The 9,740-nt window shown below is 50.8% G+C and overlaps 1 protein-coding gene and 1 long non-coding RNA gene across 2 annotated transcripts; both read right to left on the bottom strand.

Annotated features, from left to right (window-relative positions):
• Window positions 1–1,023: 1,023 nt before the first annotated feature.
• Window positions 1,024–2,650, bottom strand: LOC137903738 (uncharacterized). Its single transcript, XR_011105790.1, has 6 exons — window positions 2,551–2,650; window positions 2,211–2,291; window positions 1,900–2,029; window positions 1,716–1,790; window positions 1,424–1,466; window positions 1,024–1,167 (listed from the first exon to the last, which is right to left on the bottom strand). It is a non-coding gene; the product is annotated as an uncharacterized lncRNA (long non-coding RNA).
• Window positions 2,651–3,609: 959 nt separating this feature from the next.
• Window positions 3,610–8,790, bottom strand: acot9.1 (acyl-CoA thioesterase 9, tandem duplicate 1). Its single transcript, XM_068747872.1, has 16 exons — window positions 8,727–8,790; window positions 8,033–8,127; window positions 7,877–7,903; window positions 7,108–7,153; window positions 6,728–6,898; window positions 6,609–6,646; window positions 6,460–6,543; window positions 6,058–6,161; window positions 5,357–5,430; window positions 5,112–5,179; window positions 4,917–5,028; window positions 4,541–4,631; window positions 4,360–4,445; window positions 4,196–4,283; window positions 3,946–4,096; window positions 3,610–3,825 (listed from the first exon to the last, which is right to left on the bottom strand). Exons 1-16 carry the CDS (start codon window positions 8,735–8,737, stop codon window positions 3,770–3,772), a joined length of 1,302 nt encoding a protein of 433 aa, XP_068603973.1. The 5' UTR covers window positions 8,738–8,790; the 3' UTR covers window positions 3,610–3,769.
• Window positions 8,791–9,740: the final 950 nt, after the last annotated feature.

Raw genomic sequence — 9,740 nt, 5'->3', positions numbered from 1 at the left:
TCACTAACTCCAATATCTATAAACCCAAAACATTATTATTAATAACTCCAATATCTATAAACACAAATCACTAACTCCAATATCTATAAACCCAAAACATTATTATTAATAACTCCAATATCTATAAACCCAAAACATTATTATTAATAACTCCAATATCTATAAACCCAAAACATTATTAATAACTCCAATATCTATAAACCCAAAACATTATTATTAATAACTCCAATACCTATAAACCCAAATCATTATTATTAGTAACTCCAATACCTATAAACCCAAAACATTATTATTAATAACTCCAATACCTATAAACCCAAATCATTATTATTAGTAACTCCAATACCTATAAACCCAAATCATTATTATTAAATACTTTTTATTGATTTGTCCCTCTGAGGGCAATTAGGTTTACAGCAGTTACACTTTCTGACCGTAGCCTGCTGCTGGTCGCAGCGCGCGCACGCGCCCGGGCAATGTGGGTGACGTGTCTTACCCGAGGACACAACAAGAGTGCACACGTGTGCCTGAGCCGGGGATCGAACCACCAACCTGTCGATCACAGGACACCCCTCCCAACCACCGCGCCACCATCGCGGCGTCACGAACGTCGGACGAGGCGCTTCTGGATTGGAGTTTGAACGCGAGTCCAGGCGAAGCGTGTCTTTTCTCCCAGCGCAGGTGGTTCCCGTCTTCTCACCTGTCCAGACGCCGTGCTGTGGCTGAGCGTTCGCTGCTCCTACGTACTTCCTGTCTCTGCTCGGGAGAACGGGCGCTAGCCACAGAACAAGCAGACTAAAGCCACGGCTCGCTTCCTTATCAAAGGGTGACGACAGCGCTCCACTCCAGTTCTTCCATTTTGTGCGTCTTCAAGGGACAGAAGCTGCTCATGACCTGTAGCGCCCCCTGAGGAGAGGCTCAAACGGGCGCCATCGTTGCTGAAATGGACCCGATTTCAGGCTGGAGAGGGGGTGGGGTCCAAACATAAAAGTTTGCAACATCAAAGTCATAACATAGGAAACATTTTTTACTTTGTGCAACTTTATTATTTAAAGAATACAATCATGTTCTCCACAGAGGAACAGACATGAAGCAGCACCCGACAGCAGGGTCATGCATGCTGTATCCATGGTAACGGTACGTCCGCAGCTCCATGACGACGGGACCCTGAAACACACGACAGGCTCTCAGCATTCACCCGCTGCCAGGCTGATGACCAGACTGCTTCTGAGACGTGATGTCATCACATCATGATGTGATGACATCACGTCATGATGTGATGTCATCATTCGCAGACACAAAGACATTTTGTGGCGAGATGGGCCGGGCTGAGAAAGGTCCTCCTTTTTTTCCTAAAGCAGATTTAGGGTGAATGTGGGTCTAGCGGCTGTTCCCTATTTCAACCCCTTCCTCCACCACTCACCTTCCCAGGTCGCCGAGGCCTCTCTGACACACAACACGTCCACCTGTGAAGACAGAACGGGTCACATGACCGCAGCAGCGCCAAACGTGGAGGACCGCAGCAGCAGCGTTTGTGCGCAGCATCATACATGAGCATCAAACAGCTGGATGGATGCTCACACCTGCAGCCGCCAGGACGGAGTCCGGCTCCTCCTGTTCTAGTGTCGGTCCGGTCGGGCCCGCTGCAGCCGACGTCACGCGCTGCAGCCGCGGCCCGGGACCTGAAGGCAACGCCAACAATAACAGAGTCTCACCCATCCCCGGACGCCTCCGCCCTCGTCGTTCTCAGACGGAAGCTTCCACAGGTTGAAGGCCTCAAACACCTGGCCCTGATTGGATGAGGACAGTCTGTTAGTGAGAAGCTGAAAGTTGGCTGCTCCGCCTCCAGACGGCGTAAAACACACAACCAGCGGCACCTGGGACGCTTCAGCGCCTCACCTGAGCCCCAACGGTCCCGTTTCCTCCGTAGCACTGTGGCGCCTACCTGCGCACTAAGCCTCCTTGGCCTTTGGCCACGCCTCCACCGAGGTGGACGGATGAGCGCGAGTGAAGCCAACATGGAGAGGACCTGTTCGAGGGGCACGCCGTGGGCGTACCGAAGAAACACGTGATCAGGACCACTGGTGAAGCACGGCGCGCGTGCGTGTTAGGCATTAACTACAGTTCTTTAGTCACAAGTTTACTTTCAATCCACGAATCGATTAGTTTGTCTTATTTGAGCGTTAACGTGTAGAACCAACTATCGTTACCTTGTGTCCGGTCCGTCAGCACGCAAAGACGCCGCCGCAAGGTTCCGGTTCAAGCCGCATCGACACCAGGCTCCAGATTTACTGCCGTGGAATGCATCGATTAATTAGTGATTAATCGATACACGCGGGTCGGGTTCCCTGCGGACTGGGCTGCAACGTCACAGGTCGCTTATGAGATGCAACCAGAATACGGGCCCGTATTGTAATGATCAGCAGCGGGAACCGAACCAGCAGCCGAAGACGGGTTCTTCACACGTGATCAACGCTAACATGCTAACAGTGCTAACGCGGTAAAGGTCGGCCAGGCTAGCTAACAGTTAGCATCAGCAAAGGCACTCACCGCATTCCGTCCAGGCGTCCGACGCAGAGCGCCGGAGACGGGACTAAACGCCTTTTGCTACCGGATGACGTTCGGCTCTGCAGGGACGGGAAGGTGTCCGTCCAAGAAATGTGTCCGCTGAACACTGGCTGACCAGCAAAGGTTCCACATGGGTTTTCCGATTGACCCAGCATTTATTGACAACTACAATCACTTTTATTAAGAACTAACAAATGTGTAAGAGATACAGCTTATTGTGAATATTTAAGCAGGCCAGAAGGGAGCTTAGGAGAGTCAAGGTGAGGAAGGCGACCATGCACACCTGTTCAGGTCAGCACATCATCAACCTGAGCCTCAGCCTGGAGAGTTCCGTGATCCCTGTGGAAGACTTGGTTCCAGTACCCAAGACAGACCATTTTCAGACTGGGAGCCTGGACATCTCACCTAACCCTCCAGAACCCCCCCCCAGAACCCCCCCAGGCCCACCACGAACCCGTAGATCACCTGACATTAACCAGCGTGAGCATCCGTCCTCCCTGCGGTGTTTCAGATCTCTCTGTTCTAACGCCACAGCCAAGCCTCACGTCCTAATACTAGCTAGTTAGCTTGTTAGCAGCTTCTAATTAATTTCTACTAAAGAAATCGGTGGCGCAGGTGGTTGAGCCAGTCGTCCTATGATCGAGAGGTTGACGGTTCGATTCCTGGCTCCGGCACATGTGTCCGCTGTCGTTGTGTCCTTGGGCAAGACCCTTCACCCACGCTGCCTGTGTGAATGTTGTGAGCGAGTGAATGTCGGTGGTGGTCGGGAGGTTTAAGGACAGACATTTCCCCAGTTGGACATAAATAGCAATAAAACAAAATAAAAATAATTTATAGCTGAATTTTCAGAAAGAGTAAGTAAAAACAAATCAGAAAAATAACTTTCTGTAATATTGTTGATTGCATTTATCTTTTTATATCAGCTGTTGGACTGGTAAATAGATCATTTAAGAATGTTCAGCATGACATCGGGGGCTGTCGTCTGAGGTCTTGAAGCTAATGGGAGGCCCTCTTTGAAGATTCATAATCAAAGACAACATGCACTGATCAACAATGCATTTATTGCTTTTGCTCTCCTTCAGGATCAAAACAAATACATGTCTGTAATCAAAGATGGACGTTGTGCTGTGTCCCACACCAAGCAGCAATGGATCAGGCGAGGGTTCGCAATTATTGATCACGATGACAGGACGCGCCGGCTTCAGAGCGCCACGGTCTGGTTGAAGTGTCTCTTCCCATCCAGGTACAACATGGACTCTGTCCCACAAACACAAACCGGCCAGTGAAGCTCAGCGTGTGCTAGGAGCTGCACAGACACACACTACCCCCTCTGGCGTGTGTGTGTGTGTGTGTGTGTGTGTGTGTGTGCGTGCTCACCCCCGTATGTCTTTGGCATGACGTTGGGGACTTCGCGATCAGAGATGAAGGTGAAGTGGAAGACGTTGGTGGTGTTGTGTTGCTGGGTCAGAGGGTCAAACACCTCACTGTGCACTCTGATCTGGATGTAGTTCCCTTGGGTGTAGCACACCTGACACACACACACACACACACACACACACACACAGTTGACCTGGTTGTTGTTGCTGGACGCTCTGCTCAGAGATTCCGTCCTCAGATGACCTCTGACCTGCGATGAGAGCAGCAGGAGGGAGCCAATCTCCACCGGTCTCTGGAACAGGATGTCATCAACCGCCACCAGGCTGGGCCGACACCCTCTGCAGAGCAGAGAAACAGAACCAGCTTGACCAGAGGAAGGCGCCTCGGAGCCCGTCCAGCAGCGGCGTCTCTCACCCGTAGGCGCTGGCGTTGGCCCATCCCAGCTCGTAGGCTTTCCTCATCAAGAACCCGCCAAATATCCTGTTGAAGATGTTCCTCTCCTGTTCGAAACACACAGACCACGACCGGCTTCAAGCAGCACAAAGCACACAGGGGAGGTGGGTGTCCCTCGGAGGGACGGGTTCTGGTAGCAGACCTGAGGATGGCAGATCTCCAGGCCTTTCAGTTTGGCGTCTTCCATCCACACAGAGTTAGGAGGCAGCAACCTGCCGCGGAAACTGACCGTCCTGGAGAAGACAGGAGGGACACACAGCTGAAACGCAGGTCTGAACACGCCCCCCACGAAGAACGTTCTGAGCCGAGAGGAGATGCTCTGAAGCTAAACGTTCTCCATGTCAAAAAGACAGAAGAAGGAGACGCGTTCTCCTGACAGTGGGCCGTTTTCGGTTCTGTTCGTTAGCAACAAATCGAGGCAGAGCTCTAAAGTCCAACCAATAAAGCTTTCGCCTCAGCAGAGATGAATACGTTATCACAGACTGATGGGGGCCGGGGGCCGGAGCCATCGCTCGTACTTGGTGTCCAGCGTGTTGAGGAACAGACTGTGGACGATCTTCCTCTCCTCGTCTTCGGGGGCCACCTTCAGCAGCGACGCCGTGCTGAGCTGCACACGGCGGCTTTTATTCGCTGGAGACACACGACCACACCATAGACAGCAGAGGGATGTACGAATCAAGATAATGTCCCCCGAGCCGTGCAGGACACCCTACCTTCTCCTTCCTGGAGGAGCTGCTCCTCCTCTGGACCTTCTGGAATCAGAGGATTCACAAACGCAGCCCTGAAATAATCAAACGCCATCACAAGACTCAGGGCTTTTACGTGCAATGGAGTATCTTCCTTCGTGGCCTGGCAGTAGTCCTTTTATTACAGACAGACATCCCATAATGCTATTATTTATTTGAGCTTTCCTGTTAGCAGCCAGTATGGATCAATAAGGTGTGACAGGTGATCCTACCGCTTGTTTTCTGGGTCCCGGGCCACCATCACAAACGTAGCATCCAGAACTGGAGCGTAAACTTCTCCTCGGTACTGAAACACGTATTTCTAGGTTACAATTGGTCCTGGTTCTGACCCGAGGAGGAGGTTCTAGCTGAAACAGGTAGAACCTCACTGCGTCCATGTCTCTTCTCCTGGGTCGTCCTCTAGCCCTGTTCCCTGGCAGTTCCATCCTCAGCATCCTTCTACCGATATAGTCCCTGTCTCTCCTCTGGACATGTCCAAACCATCAAAGTCTTGTCTCTCTGACCTTGTCTCCAAAGCGTCTAACCTTCACCGTCCCTCTTATTGTCTCATTTCTAATCCTGTCCAACCTGGTCACTCCCAAGGAGAACCTCAGCATCTTCATCTCCTCCACTTCTAGCTCCGCCTCCTGTCTTTAGCTCAGAGACACTGTCTCTAAGCCGTCCATCATGGCTGTCCTCACCACTGTCTCTAAGCCGTCCATCATGGCTGTCCTCACCACTGTCTCTAAGCCGTCCATCATGGCTGTCCTCACCACTGTCTTGTAGACCTTTCCCTTCATCCTATCACAGAGACACCTGATACTCTCTCCTTCACTACTTCCTGTTTTCTCAGCTGGTTGCCAAGTAACCTCAAAGTGATGAATCCTGTTATAAAAGCTAAAACAGGCACCTGATGAAAAAGTGACTTGTCTACCTGAGACATGTGCATCTTGGCTTCAATGGACGTCTTTCCCACCCACGTCACATGACCAGTGAACTTGATGTCGCAGTCGGGGTAGATGACGTGTTGCCTCATGTCTATTTACAGGTAGAGAGACGGTTAGTAGTACCTACAGTACTGAGAACCCACAGCGGTACTACCGCTGTAGGTTCTCAGTCATCCAGTCAAGAAGAGCCAAACGGAACCAACTGGACTTGCTCCAGGCTGCTTGGAGACGTTTCACCAGAGAGTCTGACGGTTCTGCTCCAACAGGAGCAGAACCGTCAGACTCTCCCAGTCAGAGCTGAAGGAGCCTCTTGGCTGCGAGTTGAAACGTCTTCAATCAAACCTCAACAGGGCCAGTTGCTTCTTCTTGATGCAACACCAGTGTCTTACCAATCTTGTCCACCAGGGCAGTGACGATGGAGAGAGGAGACCTCTTCAGGGCAGTGTTGTAGGTGTGAGAGTAAGAGATGAGGACTGAGGAGACACGAGACACATCAGCGGACCGACTTCCGGGACACGCTCATGAGCTGATGTGATACCTGCTAAACTGTCCAGGTCCTCCAGGATTCGACCAAACCTGAAGAAAAACAGGTGACTTCAGAGACCATCCTGACCTCACCAGGCTCGGGGTGTCACACCTGATGGCGCTTTGTCTTACCTGACGGAGTTGTGGAAGGTCAGGTACTTCTCTCTGAGCAGTGGCTCAGAGCCCAGCGGCAGGTGGACCTCCAGGTGGCTGTCCTTCATCCTCCTGGCTGGAAGCTCCTTCTGAGTCTTGGCCAACATGGAGGAGAGCGAGACTCGCTCCGCAATGGCCTGTTGGTGGTCGCTGGAAAGGACATCAGTCGTCAAGATCCAACAGCCGATGATTCACACAAGTTCAGACCGAGGAGCGTCTCAAGCAGAGACTTTGTTCGTCTCCAAACAGCAACACCTGGACATACGAGTGTTCTGAGGGACGAGCTCGTATGTCCAGAGGACAGAGGACAGAGGGGAACCTGAGGACGCGTTCTGACATGAGACGTGATGCAGTCCTACCTCCAGTTGGTGGAGGCGCCAACGATGTCCCTCAGCCGGTTCCGCACTGGGAAACAAGCAGACAGTCACCACGCAGCGCCATGGCAACGGAAGAGACCCACGCACGTTTGTCTGAAGCTGCTTTGATGTGTGATGTCACAGTTTCAGTCAATAACCTTGATCAGCTGATCAACAGTCTGAGGGTCTTCAAGATGAGGACCGTCTGGACTGAGACACGCCCCCTGCCAATCAGGATCCTATCATCCGTCCCCAATGAACCAATAAGTCGTCTCTGACCGGCCCCAGACTAAACATGGATGATGAAGGAAACCATCATCCTCATCATCAGTGGCTCAGTGGGTGGGGCCTCGGGCCGAGGCCCAGCCCAGACGAAACGTGGAGCGTGTGCTGGTGGCTGGAGGGGGGCCAGTCTGCCTCCAGAGCACTGCCGAGGTGCCCTTGAGCAAGCCCCCCCCCTGCTCTGGGTGCACCGATCATGGCGGCGCCTTCACCGCGTTCCCTCCCTGTAACATAATGTCATTGTGTGCTAACAGAACAGAACTTATTGATAACCCTCTACCAGGAGGAGCGACCTGATCAGGTGACCGAAGTCGAGAGTGAAAATATGAAACAAGGAGGACAGACAAAGCTGAAGATCAGAGGAAAGGTGAAGAAGGTTAACAGAGCCTCCATGAAGACCACAGCGCTGTGGAGGACAGGTGAGGACAGGTGAGGACAGGTGAGAAGAGCAGCAGCATCCAACAACATGCTGGAGGAGTCTCGTTATTACCATTGGACACGTGGAAAAGATGGTTTCCTGCAAAGACACAAAAATGATTGAAGACAGCGCAAGTTAATGATCAGGTGAATCAATAACTCATCTTCCAATCACAGTCATGGACAGAAGCTGAAACTGATGTACAGGTAGAAACGTCCCGCGTCTCACCGTCTCTCATGTCCGGTGCCCTCCCCCGCGTCCCCACGCCTCCGCTGGAGAACCACCTGGTTGGCACTGATATAGCCGACCGCAGCAACAGGAACCTGAAGGCATCACAACAAGATGAAAGGACATTAACTGTCTGATGTTTCACTAACCAGCGAGGTTAGCGTGAACTAACCTGTTTAGTTAACGGCGTTTATCATTTATATCGTAATGTTGAATTCTTACAAGCATTTCAGCTTGCTCGAAAAACGCATCAGAGATCAAGAGCTGTGAGGAGAAGGTCAACATCAGGTCCATCGGTCACCCCCCCCCCCACAACCAGTACCAGGAACCAATCAGGACGCAGGAGAGCCCGGTCCCTGATGACAGACTTTGTTGCTATAGTGTCCTCGATGTCACTGAAGATGAATAAAATATAATCTAAAATCCAAATCTCGATGAAGCAACTGGACAAATCAGAAACCAACGCCCAGATGACGTCATCACAGCCGAGACAGTTACGGTATTCTTCAGAGACCCCCCCCCCCCCGGATGTATGTATGCGTCAGGTTACCTGGTGAAGTTACCGTCTTCACTCACACTATTTAGCCCAGCCCGCTAACGCCCGACGCGCGTTCAGCTTTCCCGGTTGGGCGGGCGGCGGCTCGCGCGCCGGTCCCAGGTAATGGACGGAACACCTGTGCGCGGACCCACTGACCTCGGTGACATCACTTCGCCGTCCGGAGTGTCGGTGTGGAACGTCGTTCGGGAGCAGGGTCAGGAAGAAGTACAGCAACTTCCGGGTTGGTATTTAGCCCGCCCACTGCCTCATGACGTAAGACGCACGCTTCTAGCGATCTGGATTTCTCGCCAGTGAATGAATGAATGAATGAATATATTTATTAGATAGAATGTTAAAGTACAAGTACAGTCACACAGTATCATGTATTACAGTACAAGTAAGTACAGTCAAACAGTAGCATGTATTACAGTACAAGTACGGTCACACAGTAGCATGTATTACAGTACAAGTACAGTCAAACTGTAGAATGTATTACAGTACAAGTACAGTCACACAGTAGCATGTATTACAGTACAAGTACAGACAAACAGTAGCATGTATTACAGTACAAGTACAGTCACACAGTAGCATGTATTACAGTACAAGTACAGTCAAACAGTAGCATGTATTACAGTACAAGTACAGTCACACAGTAGCATGTATCACAGTACAAGTACAGTCAAACAGTAGCATGTATTACAGTACAAGTACGGTCACACAGTAGCATGTATTACAGTACAAGTACAGTCAAACTGTAGAATGTATTACAGTACAAGTACAGTCAAACAGTAACATGTATTACAGTACAAGTACAGTCAAACTGTAGAATGTATTACAGTACAAGTACAGTCACACAGTAGCATGTATTACAGTACAAGTACAGACAAACAGTAGCATGTATTACAGTACAAGTACAGTCACACAGTAGCATGTATTACAGTACAAGTACAGTCACACAGTAGCATGTATTACAGTACAAGTACAGTCAAACAGTAGCATGTATTACAGTACAAGTACAGCCACCCATCCTGTCAGGACACCCAGGTGTGGACACCCAGGTGTGGACACCTGGGTGTCCACACATTCACGGTGTTGGGAGGGCTCCCCAGTCTGGGATCTGGGGAGCCATATAGACAGGGTATGGGGGGGGTCACAATTTATTTATTTTTG

The sequence above is a fragment of the Brachionichthys hirsutus genome, chromosome 14 (genome assembly GCF_040956055.1).
Source record: "Brachionichthys hirsutus isolate HB-005 chromosome 14, CSIRO-AGI_Bhir_v1, whole genome shotgun sequence".
NCBI lineage: Eukaryota > Metazoa > Chordata > Actinopteri > Lophiiformes > Brachionichthyidae > Brachionichthys > Brachionichthys hirsutus.
Note: the sequence above shows the minus strand (reverse complement) of the source record. Positions and strands in the feature narration are given on the sequence as shown.